Source organism: Cheilinus undulatus, linkage group 21 (assembly GCF_018320785.1).
Source record: "Cheilinus undulatus linkage group 21, ASM1832078v1, whole genome shotgun sequence".
In the NCBI taxonomy this organism is placed as follows: domain Eukaryota; kingdom Metazoa; phylum Chordata; class Actinopteri; order Labriformes; family Labridae; genus Cheilinus; species Cheilinus undulatus.
In genome coordinates this window covers 5,860,158-5,881,350 of record NC_054885.1, presented here as the reverse complement: position 1 = coordinate 5,881,350, position 21,193 = coordinate 5,860,158, and the positions used below count along the sequence as shown (strand labels likewise).

At 38.2% G+C, this 21,193-nt stretch overlaps 1 protein-coding gene across 3 annotated transcripts in view; it reads left to right on the top strand.

Annotated features, from left to right (window-relative positions):
• LOC121503396 (myosin-10) overlaps positions 1 to 21,193 on the top strand; it is a 103,738-nt gene that overhangs the window by 43,092 nt on the left and 39,453 nt on the right. For all 3 annotated transcript variants that reach the window (XM_041777787.1, XM_041777786.1, XM_041777785.1), the window contains exon 4: positions 14,344 to 14,371. In XM_041777787.1, coding sequence (XP_041633721.1) covers positions 14,344 to 14,371 — 28 coding nt within the window. The remainder of the gene's footprint in view (positions 1 to 14,343; positions 14,372 to 21,193) is intronic.

Genomic DNA, 21,193 nt, shown 5'->3' with positions numbered 1-21,193 from the left:
TTTAGACCCATTTTTGCAACTTTTTTGAACTTTTTACCACATTTAACCCATTTTTACAACCTTTTTGCCACTTTTTGCACAATTTTGCAAATGTGGACAAAGGAATTTCAAGATCTCTGGAGATGGCCTTGAAACCTTGAGATTGTTCATACTTTTCCACAATTTTGCTTCTTAAGTCATCAGACGATTCTGGGCTCTTCTTTCTCTTCTCCATGCTTGGTGTGACACACACACAGACACACAACACAAAGGCTGAGTCAACTTTTACACATTCTCACTGGCTTCAGGTGTGATTTCTAGATTGTCAGCACCTGTTACTGCCACAGGTGAGTTTAAATGAGCATCACATGCTTGAAATAAACCAATTTTTACCCACAGTTTAAAAAGGGTTCCATTTTTGGAGTTTTGTGTAAAATTATGTTAATTTTGTCTTTTTTCTTCATTTTTTGTGTTGTTCTAATGCACATAGAGGCAATAAACACATGTATACCAAAAACATTTGTAATTGCAACAATTTCTGGGATAAATGGTATATTTTCTGTAAAAATTTCAGGGGTGCTAATACTTTTGTCTATGACTGTATATAGGAGTAGTCATTTTTAATGAGTGTAGTCATTCCAGTGCAAAAACTCTACATCTTGCACCTTTAACATAACCTAACTTCATCAAAACAGTTTTTCTGAAGCTGCACTGTAAGTCGTGGTGAGTTCTTCAGTTGAGGACAGCTGTGGAGTAAAACATTGTCTACATTACTTCAACCATTCCTCTGTAACTCTACTCATCATTGTAGATTATTGGTAGCAGCTCTTAAATATTACCTTCCTCACTACAGGAGGATTTATCGCCTCTTAGTCTGTTTATCTGATCATAAACTCTGCTGGAGGATGTGTCTCATCATTCTTCTCCCTCTACTTCACTGTGTTTAATTTAAATCTTTGGATATTTCTCATTAAGGTTTAAAGTGACAGTGAAACTCTGCAGGTCCACACAGACCACAGACCACAACATTTCCCAGATCACCCCAACTGTTCGCTACTTCCACTGTCTGGGAATGTGAATGAGCTCTGTATCTCTAACACACACACACACACACACACACACCCCCACACACACACACACACACACATTAAGCCTTGTCCCTCTGCTTTTTTAAGTAGCTCAGACTTCCCTCCTCCCTCTGCTCTGGGCCTTTATGAGTTAACAGGCTGCTTTTTATACATTACCTTTGCACAGGAGCTCATTCTGTGCACCACTTCACATTTGATCAACTTTTGTTACTTTGCAACAACCAGTGTGGGTGAGAAGTGCTCTGAAAGTGAGGCTGTGGGTGCTGCCAGTGCAAAAACAGAGGCCGTGGATTCAGGCCCTTAAAGTTCTCTCATTGGTCAATAATTTAGGCCAGTGTTACTAGGAAGAAACCCCTCTGAAGGAGCCAGAGATACAGTATGAGCATTATTATTCAACTTTTGATTTCCTTTGTATTTTTGCAGTTCAAACACAGTCACTGATAGCATGGAAAATTATGTAAAATGATGATGTATAATAGGTTATCCTCCTGCATTGAAGGAATAATAAAAAATATACTTTATAAAAAATTACTGCTAAAAGAATGTTGAGATGATTGAAAGCTTTCAATCACAGGATCTTATAAAAATGTTTGTACCTGGCGGTGGCATTTGCTTGCAACTAAAATCCAGCATTGGTTTAATTTAGATTTGATGAAAGTCCTCTGTGTTACCTCATCACTATCTTTGCGCTCCTCTCCTGTTATTCTGCTGTGATTTTGGAGTTATTCACGTTGGTGTTAGTGTGTAACTTCACAGCATTTAACAGTAGTTTATGAGTGAACACTTCACTGGCTATCAGTCAGGATTTCCAGTGTGTTTGAAGTAGTTACCATGGTGTTTGAATGTTAACTGTGTGCGGCTGTGTTTCACGACTTTCTCTCATTAGGCAAACTGTTAAAGTCTGAGCTGCAGAGTGGAAAAATTGTTACATCCAGCTGCAAAGACCCCAAAAGGTTGTTAATCATGATTTCAATCCAACTTCCAGTTTCATACATCATTTCACGCCTGGTTCTAATCACGAACTGGGGAATTTTTTTTTCTGTATTTTGCAATACACCTAAAATAGTGGGACCAGGGCTGGCGTCAGCTTTTCCTTTTAGTTCTCTTTTTCTCAGTCAGTTTACCACGAGGATGAGGTTAAGAATATGTGTGAATGTAATCATGGATAGTTACAACAATTAGAAGTGTCATTTGAGGGTAGAATTACAGTCATAGTGCATTGTGCTGGATCCATAGACTCCAAGACTCTAGACCACAGGTGTCAAACTTAAGGCCCGGGGGCCAAATCCGGCCTGTGGTGCAGTTATACTTGGCCCACCAGAACATATGATATTTTTATTGTAACTGGCCCACCAGTATGAGGTCTGCAGTTTCCTCCAGTAGAAAAATGTAAACTTAACCTAGATGATTTATAATATCCTTGTTGTCATAAAAATAAGAAAAAGTAAACAGTTAGAATAATTGATTAAATGTCAGGAACATGGGGAAGAAATTAGTGTTTTCTCTATATGTTCAAATTTGCATCTCACAGTTATGACTAAGAGTTATGGTTTTGCCTTTTTATCTCATATTTTAACCTTTTAGATTCATAATTTTAAATTTTTAAATCCTATTTAGACATTTAAAGTCATGACTTTGACTTGTATCTCACGTTTTGACCTTTTTCAACTCCTAACTTTAAATTTTATCTCATTTTTTTTTACCTTAAAAACTCATGATTTTTAATTTTATTTCATATTTTGACATTTGAAAATCATGATTTGGATGTTCGCCTCGTATTTTGACTGTTAAAAATTATGGTTTTGAATTTTATCTCAGTTTTTGACTTTTAAAATTCATGGTTTCAGTATTGTATTCCATATTTTGCCTTATAGAAACATTGTTTTGACTTTAAATGTCATGTTTCTTACCTTTTAAACCTATAAGTTTGAATTTTTATTTTAGATTTTGAACTTATTATGTTCACCTTTTAATCGCAAAATCATTTATCATCAGTGCCAAGTTTCATGGCTAAATATCCACCCTGTTAGGCCATCAGGTTAGACCCAAGTTCAGAATCCGGCCCCTGCTGTGGTTGAGTTTGACAGCCCTGCTCTAGACATAACTGTATGTTTATGAGCTTAAAAGTTTTGGTGTCGGTGCTGGATGAGGAGACAATTTTTGGTTGCTTTGGTATGCCTTGGAATTCTTAAACCGACGCAGCTGGAAAACTAAATGAGTTTAAATTTTTTTCAACAGTTGGATAAAACCAGGGGGAAAGAAATAAATGGTCTTTTCAGGGATTTTGGCAAAACTTTGGGTTTGAGTCCTGATCTGGTAAAGTGTTCAATCACCTGCATTTCTCATTGTGACGATGAGACTGGGAATTATTTATATGTGAAGAACATCTTGTTTTTGCTGTAAAACTTAAAGACTAAAACTTAAAAGGATAGAAATGACTAAAATGTGACTAAAACCAAAATGCATTTCATTTAAAGACTAAAACTAAAACTAGTATTAAAACAAGCTCCTAAAATGTGCACATATAGGTTCAGGTGACACTCCATGAGTGGGCTGAAGTTGGGGTCAGGATGAGAACTGTTTGTTATTGTTCTGTTATTCATTTTGTACTTAGATAGGAAGACTTTTCTGCCTGCTACTAAGGATGAGATGACTTACCTACTGATACCATTGTTTGTGATGCCAGGCATTGACAGATTTTGTTTGTGTAAAGAAAAAAGCAAAATGTTTGGTCAACACTGGTCAAGGCTGAGAAATCTGAGAATTGCATTCTAGTTGTACATATCTACTTTCATCCAGCCTCTCTCCTTCTATTTCCTGACAAAGCAGGGATTCATGACTGAAAATTAATCTTAAATTTAAGATTTAGACCTTAAAAAGAACTCTGACTGGCCTACACTGAACTGCTTTGGGTTTTTCTAAACCGTCAGTTTGCAGGGACAGCGACTTGCACAATCAAAGTTAACTTTTTTGATGATCTCTAGAGACCACATCCTGAGAGTCAAACAGGTGAGAGATCAGACACCTCACAGTCAGAAGAAAAGAAAGTATGGCAGAGGAAGTTAAATTGATTTTTATATTTGATTTTTTTCCTGCTTTTTCATTGTTTTACCCTGCTAGTAACAAGCATCTCCACCTCTCCACACAAGGATTAAACTGTCAAGACATCAGAATCACAGGTGAAACCTTTAAGACCAGAGTCTTTTCCTATGGAGTGAGGCGGTGATGTCCATGAGGTCCTCGGTCATCGCTAAAAATGTTCAAGACAGCATAATCATTCAATTCTGTCATCATTCATTTATTTACATGCATGCTGTCTGACTTTTATGCTTTTACAACCTCTGAAACTTTGTGTTCCTGGTTGATGCTCCTATAATTTGTCTAAACTGTTATTAAGTTGCTGTTTTCTGATTGATTTAGTCAAAGTGAAACGTGTGAACCTGTAGTGTCACTCTGTCATGCATCAGTAACTAAGTTAAATGCTAACCTGGTTTGTTTTCATTTCTTTGTTCGATTGTTAGCTTTGAAAATGTTCATCCAGATCTCTTGGCATCATTCTACCTTCATTTGTGGAGGAAAGGGAGCCCAGGAACACACAGTATGACTACACGTATGGTTACCAAAGCAGCACACCAAGCAGAGTTACAGTGAGACGGGGATTTCTGAGGCAGATCGGGGTTAATTTAGGTCAATAAAGGGGAGTTATGGTAATGATTGGGGCTTAAGCAGAGGACGGGGAGAGGGGAGAATGCTGAGGAATGTGAAGAATGAGGGTTTGTTTAATCCTCGAGGGGGATAAATTATTAGCAGCAAAGGAAACCCTGCTGTGTTAGGCAGACTCTAAACCCAAACAAGGGAGGGTAATGTAAGACTAGAACCTCTGAGTGTTGGTTTTGAACAACGAAGGGAAAAATTCTTGCAGACAAAATAGGACTGGTGAGGACGGCCAGCTCTGTAACCAGGGCTTACTAATAGGTTGTAATGATACTGTCACTTTCAAGCTTTGATGCTACCTGTTTTAATACCAGGGCATCAGAGTCTAGCCCTACACCCTGTTTGTATGAAGCATTAATAGGGATTTATATCAGACATGGGCATTTGGATTGGCTGTGCAGGTGCAACATGTACTTGCATGCATTGCATGAATAGAAAAAAAATTATTAAAATTGTATGTATGTATGTATGGTGTATCCAACTGAACTGAAAATTTTGACTTGCTTTCACACTAAAAACATTGAAATGTCCTCTACATCAGTTCAAAAAACTTTGCCTTGAACATGGAGGAAAGAGGAAATATTCCACCTGTCAGTGAACTCTGTCAGCCGTCTCTTCCTGTGCTGTCATTTTTATTTAATTTCTTTCCAAACAAACCCTCACCTAACCTAAAACTTGATGAATGAATGAACCAGCTCATTTCCGCCTTATATTAACATGAACCTGTATGATTAGCTGTGAGTTGTGGTGGTAGAAACAGCTCAGAGATGTGATGAGGTGCTAAAATTAAAAACATCTGTAGGAGTGGAAACGTTGTCCTCAGCAGCCGCTGAGTTCTGTCTCTGCACAGTTCATGAGGGGAAATGAGAGCAGCAGAGAGAGAGGGAAACACAAAGAGGGTAAAGATTTACGCAGGCACTAATGAGCCCCTGTGCTCTTTGATTGGTCCAACCTACGCTCGGTCAGCATGGCGTCCTGGGTAAATGTGACCTGGCAGTTAGTTGTCGTGGTGATGTAGGAAGCAGGAGCTGCCAAGGGGAGCAGATGGAGGCACGCACATGTTCACCCACATACTGCAGGTCACATTAGAAAGGGACTTTTCAGAAAAGCTCACGATTACGTCAATGCTAGGATGGATTTCACTGAGAACAAAAAATGGCTGCCATGACTCTGTTAGATAAAGAGGAGTTTGGATGTTACTCAGTGGTCCAAAGTCTTCTTTTTAGATCAAATTAAGTTTTTAGGAGCCTGGAGGGAGGTCAAAGAGGCACAGAGTCAATACAGCCATTTACCAGGAAATTTCAGAGCTGTGACTCTAAACAGCTCTCCTCAGGACCCACCACCAACTCTCATGACAATTCATGACCCAAATTTCCCAAAATTTTCTCCCAGATATTATTTCTATTTGAGCGGCAGTAGCTCAGTCTTGGGCTTGGAATCGGAGGGTCGTCAGTTCAAGTCCTGGTCAGACTATATCTGGACTTTGGCCTGGTACACAATAAATTTACCTGAGTAAGTTTTACTCAGATTGACTAACATTTAACATTTGGCTTCAGTCTATTTGGAGTAAAATTCACTCTGCTTGCAGAGTAATGTTTTGGTTATAATTGTTTTATATCAGGGTTATCAAAACTGTGGCTCATGGGCCAACTGTGGCCCTTTCTCAATAAATTTAAGTTTATTTCTATTTAATTAGTGAAGATTTTATTCATTTACATAAACAGGGCACTTTTTATGGTCAAATTACTGGAAAGGTTAAAAATCAGAATTTCAAAATATTAAAACGGAATTGGGCATTTCAGAGGGCCCTAAAGGAGAGATTCACAGATGGAGGAACTGGTGAGCTGTAGACAAATTTCATATTTTATCAGCTCAACAAGTCCCTGAAATCGCACATAGATCCACATATCACACTAACTCAAGTTAGACATTAGGATGTTCCAGATCTTTGGTTTAATATATTTTCTCTGACTGGACCTCTTTGAATTTTGATTGATTACCCCTGATGTATACAGAACCCATTTCTCTGCGACAGCTACAAGTAGTTTAACTGAACTAGCAATTCTAGTGGCAGCTATAGAGGAATCTGATTTTAACAGTTGAGCTGGCTAAAAGTGTGCAGCTGTGATTTTTTGCTAGCAAATCAGTGCAGATTGGCTGGAACAAAATGTGATCAAACAAAGAGACAGTAGAACATAACCTTTTTCAGAAAGCACATCATCACAGAAGTCACGGGAAGGCATGCAAACATTTTATTTTACTTGTATCAGTCTTTAACATGAAGACTGAACACTCTAGTGGTGTGCATGTTTTTACAACCAGGTTGCATGCAGTTTTTTATTTGACTAGAAATCAGACAAATACTCTTGGTTAGATTTGAGTTTTTGCAGCCTGAAGATTGGACTTAAATATGACTGTTTGACATTAAAACTGCACCTCTAGATGAGAAAATCCAAGCTGATGTTCTGAGCAGGAATAAGATGAAGACATAAAGTGGTCAGCTACAGAATTAACACAAGATCCCACTGCAGTCGTGATATCGGCCTACAGCTGAACACCAAACCAGCCAACTTCATCTGCTTGTATGAATTCCTCCTTTAAGATTTCAGTGTTTTCTATTAAGGTGTATTTGTTTCATCTAACATTAAAGAGGGAATGCATTCTGTAATACACCACAGAAATGTGGTACTTTAACAGGGTTGAGTAGAACTTTTAGAGCCACTCTTTATTTCCTACCTGGAGAAAAATAAAGCCACTAAAGGAGGTGGTAGATAAAAGGAATGACTGCCTGTCACAGAAATAGCTTTGGGGCTTAGATGTGGAGATGAAGGATGTCCAGGGGACAAGAGGGTCAAATGAAAAGTGAAAGAGGTTGTCCCAGTCACTGATGTGAGGTAAAATGATGTCTGATGAGATGAGATGAAGTCGGTGTCACTCAAACGGACACGCAGGAGTCTCTGTGTGTTTCTATGCCTGCTTGAGTTAAAGTCATCTTATCTCAGAGACCTTTCTCTGCAAAATGTGAAGCTCCGGTGCTAGCCTGACACAATATTCTGTTGTCTTAAAATACATGACAAACAAATTCCAGCACCTGGTGTTTATAAAGTCACATTAAACAACATTTTAGGTAACTGTGTGGGAATTCAGACCGCCTGGAGTCATTGGTGAATCTGAAAAACAATTACAACATCAGAACTAGTACAGGACTCATTTCCCACTGTTGAAGATTTCAGTTCAGGGCTAATTTCAGAAGCATGAGCTCACACATGCAGACTTTTCTGTCTTTAATCATGTAAAATTGGTCTGATGTGGCTCAAAGGCTTTCTGGTGAGTGTTTTTTATCTGCATATTAGGTCATGCAGTTTTGCGTGCCTCAAGGGGTACATGAGGCAACATCAGGGGCGCAATAAACTTCAGGATCCTGTAAATTTGGCTGTGAAGCACAGATGGTATCAGTAATCAGACTCTGACCCGTGTTTCTGGGGCTGCTTTCACATCAGGGGAGACAGGGCAAATTTAAGAGAGCAGGACAGTTATCATTTCTGCTGCAGTAGGAAGTCTGGCCAAACGAGGGTTGTCACCATGCTAACACTTAAAATTTAGATATGATTCTAGGAAAAAAAAGACAGTACTGATACCTGTTTGATATAGAAGTAGGGCTGGGCAGTTAATCGCAAATTAGATTAAATCGCAATATGGCCTGCTGCAATATTCTAATCGCAGACAGTGCAATATTTCTTTTTTGCAGTAGATTTTTTATGCTCTACAGCAGTGTTACTCAACCCTGCTCAACCAAAGAGCCAAATTGTTGAAAAATACCTTTGCAAGAGCCACAATCTAAGTGGTGAAAAGTGACAAAAATGGCATGAAATACAATCAAAATAAGTTAAAGGTGGCAAAAATAGTCAAAAAGCAGCAAAAATGGATGAAAAGGGGTGAAAATTGGGAGAAAACATGGAAAATAGTCAGAAAGTAGCAAAAATGGTCCAAATGTGGCAAAAAAAGAGTGAAAAGTGAGTAAAATGGGAAAAAAGCAGTCATGAGTAGCAAAGATGAGCAAAAAAAATAAGAAACAAGCGGTATGTAATGGCAAAAGGTCGCTTAAATGGGCAAAAAGTGGCAAAAAATGGTTTAAAAAAAGGGGCAAAAAAATTGGTTTACAGTGGAATAAATGGGGAAAAAGTGGCAAAAGAGGTTCCAAAATGACCCCAAAAAAGGGGTATTTAATGGCAAAAGATGGCTGAAATGGATGAAAAGTGGCAAAAATGGTGAAAATGGCCAAGAAAAAGTTTTTTTTTTTAAGGTTTTCTGGGGGAATAATATTTCAGATTAAGACATAAAAGAGCCACATGTTGAGTATCACTGCTTTACACTATATGCAAACAGAGTTTTTTTGTGGATTTTTTTTTTTTTTAACAAAAATCTTACTCTTCTCCCTCATGTATGTGTTTTCTCATTCAAAACAAGAATAACAAGAAAAGATATGGATCAAAATGCCTTTTCTTTTTTTAAGTTATGTATTCCTGGTTTTGTTTATCTAATATGGTGCTCTTTTTGATAAAGAGTAATTTATTGCTTGTGTTTGTTAAACAACACATAAGATGGGGAACCTAAAAATAATCACATGTTAAATCGCAATCACAATATTGGGAAAAATAATCGCAATTAGATTATTTTTGCAAATCGTTCAGCCCTATATAGAAGCGACTAAAATTAAAGCATTGACACCAGAAATGTTGATGCATTTGTTGTTTTTGGTTATCAGAATTGCATTAAAACTCATGCACACTGCCTAAATTGTATAAAAGTTGAAGTTGAATACTCTTACCTGCTCTATAAAAAGTACCATCTTTTCTTTCTAGATTTGGCACTTTTTGATATTATATATTCTTTAAATAGCAGATTGTATGGTTTTTAAATGTGTGGTGTCAAAGAGTATCCATGATTTTGATAACCATAGATGCAATATGTTTTTCTGCTTGTCTGCATTATGTTTGCTGTTTTTGATCCTTGTTGAGTTGTTATTCTCAGTGAAGAGAAAAAGAACAACCATCAAACAGATGCAAGCACATCCTCAAAGCCTGACGCTACAGTCCCAGTTTGGTCATCTGAGGAACGTTCGCACCCTTGTGCAAGAACAAAAGGTCATTACTTTGAGTTAAAATCACACATAAAAGAGCCTAAACCTGCCATGAAGGTGTGATTAAACGGCTCTTTTCACACAGGTGCCACACTCGTGAAAATTACGCTGCATGTGTAAACACAAATGTAAGCTTGACTTTGAGCTGACTTGTTCCTGCCGGCCCCCATGTAAAAATGCTTGTATGAAGTTGGGCTAGACCTATGTGAAGACTTAAACAAACTAGAGAAGGCTTCAGAGAGCTGATGGCATTTATCAAGCTGGAGTTAAAACCACCATGGCGAACAATAAGGGTGGAAAAGAGGGAAGAGGAAAGAGCAGCGGGACTGAGGGTTGATGGCAAAGTGGCTGTTATCCAAACTCTTTGACAGACATGTAGTACTGTAGTAGCAAACTGTGCAGAACACAGCAGACCACCAGGTCCATGTCTGACATATTTTATATGTTTACTTTTTTTTTTTTTTTATACTCTGCTACACTAACCCCAGTTAAAGAGCACAGCCTGAATGTAGGGTGAGTGAATAAGTTACCTAGTTCCTTCCGTGTTAATTGTAGCAGCTATTTTAAATTTTGTCTGAAGACCCTTGAACACCAAACGTTTAGGTTTTTTTGGGGGGGGGGCATTCATATTTTTTAAGAGCATGTAGCATGTACCAATCAAAACATTCATAGTTGCCTATGGTGGAAGAGTTGATGATTGTCTCCAGATAGATGGAGGATATTTTTATCTTTCATGTGATATTACGTAGTCTGGTAAAAGAGGGAGACTGGCCCAACACATGTCTATGCGTTTGTTTACATCGCCTTTGATGGGCAAAGGCATTTTACAGGCAGTTGGTGAAAACTAAAAAATATTTAGTCCAGTTCGTCAAAAAAATAAAGTTCCTACATTTTAGTCAACACTTTAAGTCAGAACTTTTACTCTCCTTGGCTGGTGCCAGATCGTCCATTTTCTATACCGCTTATCTCGTTGGGGGTCGCGGGAGGGGCTGGAGCCTACCCCAGCTGTCATTGGGCAAGAGGCGGGGTACACCCTGGACTGGTCGCCAGTCAATCACAGGACGGACATATGGAGATAGACAACAATGCACGCTCACATTCACACCTACGGCCAATTTAGAGACACCGGTTAATCTAACAAGCATTTCTTTAGTGGTGGGAGGAAGCTGGAGTACCAGGAAAACATGCAAACTCCGCACAGAAAGGCCCTGACCGGGAACCTGCTTGCTGTGAGGCAACAGCACTAACCTCTGTGCACCCGTGCAGCCCTGGTGCCAGATCATACTTGTGCAAATCCTGCAAAGCTAAGGATGCATAGCATAAGGATGCATCTACAGCTGAGAGGCAAAAGAGCTTCATATTCACCCTACCTAACAGCTTGTGCTCTCTCATATCATGGATTTAGAAATTGTAGTAAATGACATTTAAGTCCTGTTTTACTCTCACTTCCTTAAAACACACAAAAAATAAGAGTCTGTCTGCAACTACTTAGAAAATCTTCAGAGAATTAAAGCAATTTTCAGTAAAAGTCACAGACATAAGGTAATTCAGTCTCTTCTCCCACTGCCTCAGTGGTGCAGCTGTGTGTAGATTTGTGTAGTTTTGGGACTTGTGAACCCACACAGGGTGGCCCCCTCTCTCCTCGTTTTTATTGGGTGCAGGAATGTGGAGGTGTTCCCAAATTTGTCTTTCTCAGGAAATGAAAAATCTCCCGGTTTCCTGCCGCAAGAATGTCCGAAACAAGTGAAGGTCAGCAGGAAGATGCATTCAGTGAGTGGGAAAGGAAGGATTACTTTTTAATTACTGTTAAACCAGTGACATGATGAAATATGGCCCTGGTAAAGGGACAGTACGAGTTACTGAGTGTGATGGTGAACTTAAAGTCCAGATGGGCTCCTCCTGTCTGCTGTTCGACTCAGATATTTATACATCTGATCTTAGTTGTAGGCCTTTTAAGCAAGTACTGTACGTATGTTTAAACTTAAAAAAGTCAGAATACCTAAAAAATAGTCTGTAAAATCAAAGTGGTAGATGTACAAACATGAATCAAACTCAAACTCAGGCCACTTTATCGATGTCAGTTACAGTGTAGGAAGTGTTTTTTTTTTCTTTTAACAATACTAAAGACATTTATATCACATGGGAAAGTAAAATCTGCCCTGTTCAGCAGCCTTACTCGTCCTCAGGGTAGGGAAAAATGTGACAAACATGTTTTTTTCAGCAGTGATTGTGTTTAATGAGTTTCTGCTCTGATTGTGACAGAATGAGGAGAAGTCTTGGGTTTCTGTTGGCAGACTAACGGCTCAGTTCCCTCTGGATTCTGGTCTTTGTAGTTCACAGCGGGATTTTCAGGGTGAAGAGGTCACACACTTCAGTGGTCGTAGCTAATCCTGTCATCTGGACTGGGCTCTGAATTCCTCTGTGATGAAAGGTGTTACAGCTTCAGTTACGAGTCTATGTGTCTGTTTATTACTGTCCAACAGTGGGGGGCAGAGGACTGGTCAGGTTGGACCAGGCAGAGATATATATTCCGACTTTGGCATCACATTTTTCAGTTTTTGTATATTTGAACAAAAATCTGCTCCACGTCTGCTTAGCTTGAAGTTAATCTTCTTGCAGTCTGCAGACGTCCAGCTGACAGGAAATGTTTGTTCTGATTAGTTTGTGATGAGGAGTGTGTTTGTGTTGAGAGTGTGTGTATTTGTCGGTCTTTGTATTCAGCTGTGCACATGAGACAACTGAAGTATGCATGGATCTGACTTTGTTTTCTCTCTGCTTGATTTTTCAAAGGGAAATGTACTACAGTTGTCAGTGCTCCATCCTGATTTAACTCCTTAAGTGCAGGGCCAGATTAAGACATCGAAGTACCCCTTGGCAAGGTCTTACAAGTACCCCCTGAGACGGGACTAGTTTAGAATTCTAGGTGCAACATAAACATTTGTAAATGTCCATGTTTCTTAGGTGCAGTTTAGCTCATTTTCATGTGCCTGCATGCTCTGGAATGAGAATGAATGCTAACGTCTGGATCTCAACGTTAGCAGTGAGGTGTGGACGCGGGGGCTGGTCGTAGTGTCAGGCGGCCTATCGCTTACCTCAACAGGTTCAGGTGCCATAAATGCCGGTGCCGGTCTTTTGCATTCGGCCAAAGTTGCTAATAATGTTATGATAATAATGTGTGATATAGTTCGCTGACCAACACCAAGTTGATTGGTTTTTCCTCTGTCACCTTTGACCCACCCCATGCCCCACTGAGGAGGCGAATGTCAGCTCACAGTGCCAGTAGTGCCACTGTGTGAACACTACAGTGAGTACTAGAGGACAGGATTATGTAAAACGCTGAGCAATCGCATTTATGCGGGTGGAAGTTTGCAGTATGGTTATGCGGCCACTGCCAAGGACCCCCTGTGGGTCTTGGGCCCCTGGGGCCTTTCTTAAGTGAGAGCTCTCAGGTCATGTTTCACTATCAGATGAGTTCATAATGATTTAAATGTGCATTTAAGAAACTTTGGAATACGTTGTCCGCCAGCTCACACATCGGCTTATCCTGACTTCACACAGACTTTTTTTTTTTTTGTAAGATATAAATTTTTCTGCTTTTATGCCTTTATTCAGAGTACAGGACAGTGGATACTCAGAAGCAGGGATGAGGGAGAGACTTGCAGGAAAGGAGCCACAGGCAGGACTTGAACCTGGGCCACCTGACCTAACAGCTTTTCCATCTGCACCCCAAACAAAGACTTAATAACACTATGGTGAAAAGGTTCATCTGTTTTTGTTCACACATGCTGCCTACCTAGACAATGGAAATTGTCAGTTGTCCAGTGCATGTTTACAAAGGGCTTATAGTTTTTTGTAACACTTTATATCTTAATTGCAATATCGAGCAGTGTTATAATAGACATGCACTTTTTTTAAAAGAAAAAATGGATGACTACTGTACTTAGGTGGCTGTAAATATACCTGGGTGGCCCAATCAAGAATCATATACAGGTGTGAAACACTGCAAGAGTCCAAGCTCAAACTGATAGTTCACAGCAGACAGCAATCTGCCATTTACGTCTATTCATGCCACATTAATGCTGATGTGTCGGTGTCTGTCAACAGGGCCAAGTCAGTGATACTTGTGTTGAACTGATGCATCTGTGCATCCCTATGTAATAGTATATTGCAGATGTTTTTTTTTAAACTGTGCAGCTCTGAATCTGACCATGCAGTCTTCCTCAGCCTTCTGTGTTTTCATGTTGATGTTGTTCCCTCCCTGTACCGACAAAAAGAACTGCTTTAGTTTGTATTTTAGACTTTTATTGTACAACAGCTCGACCACACCAGGTCAGCTTTGTAATTATTTCAGTTGTAAAAAGACTGAACTCAGAGAGAGGATGGAAAATGCTGACTGTGTTCTTTTCTGTTCTCTCTGCACAGATCGAGAGGACCAATCAATCCTTTGCACGTAAGTTCTCAAATTTTTTACACTCTATTTATTATCCCCCTCTTATTTCCTTTTTTCTTTTGAAGCAGCTTCATGGTCTGTAAAATGAAAACGCCTTTGGTTTAAGATCATAGAGCTTCACTTTAATAGAGTTATTACTTAATAAAGGCCGGGTCTCACCTCTTGTCCTTGAAAGTTTTCTGTAACTTGCAGAGGGATTGCAGTCATATTTGATAAATAGAGACCTTTATGGCTCATCACCTCTGCATTACCTGCTCTCTGTGATCCTCCTTCCATCTCCATCTTCAGCCTGAGTCAGCTGGCCAGCTCCCATCATCGCGCTGCTTTATTTAAAGCCTTGTCTCAAGTCTCTCTTTTGGGATGCAGCAGCTCAGAATATTGCTGAGGAAGTTATGAGTGTGGTTTTGTGCCCTGCTTCTATCCTCTGTGGTCAACAGTAATTAAGTGGCACACTCTGTCAGTGTGGCTAAAGTCAACGCTGCCAACCAGCACACAGAGCTGTTACTTCATCTGACCTAAATCCTGAAGACTACGCCCTCTGTTGGTGACATTTTAGCAGAGGAACATTTTTTCAGAGCAAAGTTAAAGAATGCTTCTTTCCCAGAAGATGCTTAAATTGATTTTAGTGTATATGCCAAGAGTTTGAAGTTAGTGTAGGAATGAATAATAATACACTAACAGAAAACACTCCTTCTTCTGCTTCTATTAAACTTGTAAATTCAAGGCCCTGAAAACAATCTGGTCATTGTGCACAAATGTTTGTCTGAAACTCAAAAGTGCACACTTTTGGCAAATCCTCTTTTTCACTAAAACCAAGTGGTCTTTATTTGAGATGCAGTGATGGGACTTTTACTCCAAATGCAAATACAGTTCCTGCGATCTCATGAATAAATCAGTGCATTTTATCAGCACAAAAGTGTAGAAGTTTAAAAAAAAGCTTAAAGTGCCAATTATCTGAGCAAGTTTGTTGCAAAAAATCTTTTTTATAACAGATATTTTGATGATACAGCTTTCCTACTACAAGTGATACTTTTTAAAATGTATGCCTCGCTGTGTGAAATAGAAAAATTATTTTGTTTCATGGTTGCCAGCATCATTCTATATGTGAACATCACTCTCATGAATCTGTAATACAAAATAAATATGTTCATTTACTGTTGGATATTTTATTTTAAATGTTCAAATAAATTACCTAAAAGTAAGAAGTATTGTGTGCACAATGCTAAAAGTTTATCTTTTTCATTTGGCACAAACCTGCGCTCTGACTTGAGGCTGCTTCTGAACTGATAAGATCTTTGAGAATGAAGGTCCATCATTAGGAGCTATACATTCTCTATGCATGTGAGCAGACTTAAGCAATTTTAGTCTTTTTATTGTTACTAAGTGTAATCATAAAGAGACATACAACTGAACAAAATAGTTGCCAAGTCATATAACCACCTGGTGGTAGTTCTGCTTTACTCTGCATTGGAGCTAGTTTAGTCTAAGTATATGCACTCTTTCTCTGAGCATGTCCCGTCCCGCTTCTATAACTGTAATTATGGGCCAAGTCCAATTTCAACTCAACATATTTTTTTAATAAATCTGCTTTTTAAATTATAGGATTATGATCATAGTGCTGCTCTGCTGGTTACTTGCATGCCTGCTTTATCCTGGCACGTAGACTCATCATGTATCATTAGCTTATGGACTGTGGTCTAACAGTTTGACTTTTAACACACATTATGCTGTTTCAATGATATGCTTTTTTACATGTATAGTGGTTGTATTGTGATGATCAATGAGCTGTTGATGCTAGACAAATTTTCAAGCAATTGGACAATCAAGTATTATCTTAAATCACTATTCTGAGTTGTTTTAATGACAAGAATCTGTTCAGATAAGATCATAATGAGCACAATATGGAAGCATGTATTACAGATGTGGCCTATCTATTGATTATGACTCAAAGTGCTGAGAATGAGGAGCAGATGTGCAGACATCACTGTGCACTGAATGTGTGGAGCTTTGTGGAGAGCATCAGTCTGGTAACAGATGACTTCATTGGAAAACTGAGTTGCATTAGAACAAATGATCAATTAAGAGTTTTCTTCTCTCCTTTACCAATGTTTTTATTATTATAACTGGCCCACCGTATCATGTCTGCAGATTTCCTACAGTGTGAAAGTGTAAACTTAAACTAGATGATTTAAAATGTCATTGGTAAATTATAATGAGATGAAAAGTAGAGAGTAAGAATGATTAGATTAAAAGTCAGGAAGGTGGGAAAATATATTGATTTGTATTTTTACTTTTTCTTTTATATTCTGACCTTTTCATCTCTTAATTTTTATTTTTATATCTTATTTTGACCTTTTGGATTCACAATTTGAAATTCTAAGTCAGATTTTAAAACTCATGATTTTGGTTTTTTAATCCCGTATTCTGACCATTAAATTAATGATTTTGGCTTTTTAATCCCATATTTTAATCTTTAAATTTCTGATTTTGATTTTTTAATCCCATGTTCTGACCATTAAACTAATGCTTTAGGCTTTTTAATCCCATATTTTAATCTTTAAATTTATTATTTTGATTTTTTAATCTCATATTCTGACCATTAAACTAATGTTTTTGGCTTTTTATTCCCATATTTTAATCTTTAAATTTATGATTTTGATTTTTTAATCCCATATTCTGACCACTAAACTAATGATTTTGGCTTTTTAATCCCATATTCTGATTATTAAACCAATGATTTTGGCTTTTTAATCCCATATCTTAATCTTTAAATTTATGATTTTTATATTTTAATCCAATTTTTTTTACCATTAAACTAGTGATTTTGGCTTTTTAGTCTCATATCTTAATCTTCAAATTTATGATTTTGATCTTTAATCCCAATCCTTTTTTTATCCCATAGTTTGACCTTATTATATATTTGACTTCCCATATCTGGCCCTGGGCTCACTATGAGTTTGACATCCCTGCCCTAGCTCGTCCCCTCTGCATTATTTCACTGTGTGCATATAGAGTGAAGCATGCTGAACATACATGGAGGGCACTTAAACAGCTTTTTTCTCCCTCATTATATAAAAAAGTCATACAATAAAACAGTGATATAATGTTTATAGATACCACTTGGAATGTACTTTTTAAGAGACTTCTTAAATCAAGAAAAGGGACCAGCAGTCCTGGACAGTGTGTCACATCATTTGTGTTGTTGTCTGCACCAAAGGACGTTGTTCTAAGAAAAATTAGAAGAAAAACTAAGAAAAGTAGACAAAATCCCAACAAGTTGTTGTGCTGACAGGACGTCTTTGACTCCCCTCAAGCATGACCTGTCAGCTCTCTCGGGGTCGGGAAGAGAATCTGACCTCTAGCCTGCATTAGATCAGTTCATCACCAGTCTGATTTTAATGTCAGAGGGTTTTGTTTGGCAAAGAAGAAACATTTTAAAAACACTAGATTAGAAACTGGCCTGCATGTGCTGACCAGCCTACAGTCTGTTAAATGCAGGTTCCTCTGACATTTGCTCAACATCTGTGCATGTTAACCTTTTCACCACTATTTCTTTTTTCAGATTTCTTGGAACTAATTTCTGCCGGCATGAACTCTTCAAAAGTTTGAATCTAGTTAAAATTCCATCTGCATATTTAATATCACACCAAATAACCTTTACACACCGCTTTTCCTTGTATCAGTGCAGTACTGCATTTAATTATGCTTGTAATATTGATCCATCATAGGATGAGCTTGTGTTAATGATCTTGCAGTGGAAGTCTCTGCAGTCAGCTGTAAAAATATTCTCTTGCAGGGAGCGGCCCGTGAGGACTTGTAGAATTTCTCACTTAGTTTTGGATCTGCTGACATGAGAAACTTGAGGCTGTGAAGCAGACATGCAGTGTTTGGTCCTCGTATCTCTTCAAGCTCATGTTTAAGGTTAAAAAAGTTACTGAATCATATCTTTGAGAGGATTATTTCCTTTCTAACATTCAAAAGACAACATACTAAACTAGGATGTATTTAACTTGACCTATAATGCTTTCTCTCCATCTTGCGTTGGAGGACTCGCCCTTTTAACTAAAGCTCTAAGAGCAGCAGAGCTAATAGCTGGCTAGACTAAAGCCACTGGTATGTATGTGGATGTGGAGTTCCTGGCCTGGTTTGTGCACTGGTCTCTCTGGGTCCTGAGTGTGGGAGCTGTGGACGGCCCTGCCTGAGCACAGCTATCATTAGAGACGGACCAAAAGCAGAGCCTGGAAACTTTGGAGAATGTCCCACTAAACCACAGCGTTCTCCAGTAAAACACACTAATTCATGGATTCAGAACAAAACAACAAATAGTTCTCCACTTTCTCCTTCTTCACCTCTGTGTTTTTCCTCCCTTTGTTTGCTCTTTTCTTAGAGGTTACCCAGTTAAACCTGACCAAAAACATGATGAGTAAGGGTTACTTAGGTTTGTGCTCTGCTGTGTTTTGTCTGTACTTTGGTTAACTGTGGAAAACTTTCGCGGGTCATTTCTGGAGTAAGAAGAACTCCTCGCAACCAAAACCATCCAATTTGTTACTGGGAAAGAAAAGTTGTTGTAGTTGATGTATCCCTGCAAGGGACAAGATTTGAAGAAAATTAGGTCTGATTTGAGAAAAGTAGATTGCATCTGCTTATAGCGCCAGAAATGAATCGTTTGCTCTCTGTATCTACTCAGTCTCAACATCTAAACCACACAACAAACAGAGCTCATGATATTCAGACAGAAACACGCCCGTAGAATTGATCAGTTCATTTTTATGTTGTCTGAATGTAGAGAGAAGCTCTTCACTCTGCATGGAAAAGTAAAAGTGCAGGTACAAATGCAATATTAATGCATGTCCTTGCAAGTTTTGTGTGGCCTTGCAATTAGGACAATCACTCACTGTGCAGTTCTTTCTGAACCCTGCCCTCTCTGTTTCCATATTTCAGACAAAATTATCTCAAAGATCATTGTTTTTATTTTGAAGTATGATGTGTTTTCTGCTTTACACATCACATCAGGCCTTTGTGTGGTCATGTGACTGAAATCACAGTGCATTACAGCTTTACAGGAGCGCGAGCGAGCACTGGACAGTGGGAATGCCATATAAACACAGTGAGAGATGCACACAGAGTGCTGCGCTCTGCCACCAGCTCTCTCGATTTCATTCTCCCTTCTGTAACGCTTCTACCTCTAAATCTGTCAAAGAGGGGGCATTGCAGTTAGGGCTGGGCAATTTATCGAAAATTAGATTAAATCACAATATGGCCTGCTGCAATTTTCAAATCGCAGAAGGGGCAATATTTCCTTAATCTGAAATGTGTCAAATGCCAGTTTAAAACTTTTTTTTTTTTTGCAGCACAGACATAATGCATTACATACCATGCAATTATTACATACCTTTTTTTTTTTAGAATAGTCTACAAAAAAGCCTACTTTCTTTATTTTTGTATTTTTTTTTTCTTATGAATGACATAAAAAAATCACTCCCTTTAAGATAAAAATTCATATCCAATTTGCAATATGAGTCATAATCATCACAATTAGATCTTTTCTTCAAAATTGACCAGCCCAGTTATTTTTGCTTTTGTAAAATAGAAAACACGTAAAATGAGAAACTTGAGACATATTCGCATATGAAATCGCAATTGCAATATTGGGGGAAAAACAGTCGCAATTAGATTATTTTCCCAAATCGTTCAGCCCTAACTGCATAAAAGTTTATAGCAGGGGTCATCAAGTACATCTGCACAAGGGCCAGATTTAGTCCTGACAGAAACTCTGGAGGCTGGACTTTCAAATACACAAAAATTAAATAAATATTTTGGGTTTGATTGAAGGATAATTTTTGGTAGTATTTGTATTTTCTTTCAAAATGCAGGACATTTTAGTCATTTCCAGTGAGCCCTATCCCTAGATCTACAATGCAGCAGGCTACAAAGAGACAGACCTGACAGCAGAACTGGCTAGACCCCTGAAAATCCCAGGGAATGGGCCCTTCACAACTGTGATTTAGTACTAGTATTAACTCATTTTTGACACTTTTAACCCCTTTTTGCCGCTGTAACCAAAATTTTTGCAAGATTTTAACCCCTTTTGAAACCAATTTTCTTGCATGTTTTATCCCCTTGTGCCAATTTTATCCATTTTTGCCACTTTTCTTCTAATTTTTCCACGGTTGAACCCCCGTTCGTTACATTTTTTTCAACAATTTTTGCAATTTTCAAACCAATTTTTTCCACTTTTAATGCATTTTTGCTATTTTTTGCCTCTATAACACATTTTTTTTTGCCATTCTTAACCCATTTAAACCACTTTTCCTGTGTGTTTTATTCTCTTTGTGCCACTCTTTTATCCATTTTGCCACTTTTCTTCTATTTTTTGCCATGTTTTAATCCCTTTTCATTACTTTTTTACACTTCTTTTGTCATTTGTAACCAATTTTTAACCCACTTTTAAACCCACTTTGCCACTTATCACATATTTTGCTACTCTCTAACCCCTTTTTCACCATTTTTACCTGGTCATTTTTGCAACACCTCTGCCAACCTTAACCCATTTTTTTAAAAATCTAATTATGACAGTAAATTTCAGTAAAAACAGATCAAATGTTCAGTCTTTCTAAAATTATTTCAATATTAATTGTTTATGGGATTGATTTAACAGCTGCAGACATTTAAAGCTAAGGGATACTCAAAAAAAAACACAACATCTTCTTTTTCTACTTTTCTGAATCTAATGATCTTCTAGGGGCCGGACAGGAAGCTTTGGGGGGCCTGATATGGCCCCCGGGCCACCAGTTGATGATCAGTGGTTTATAGTAAAGGTTA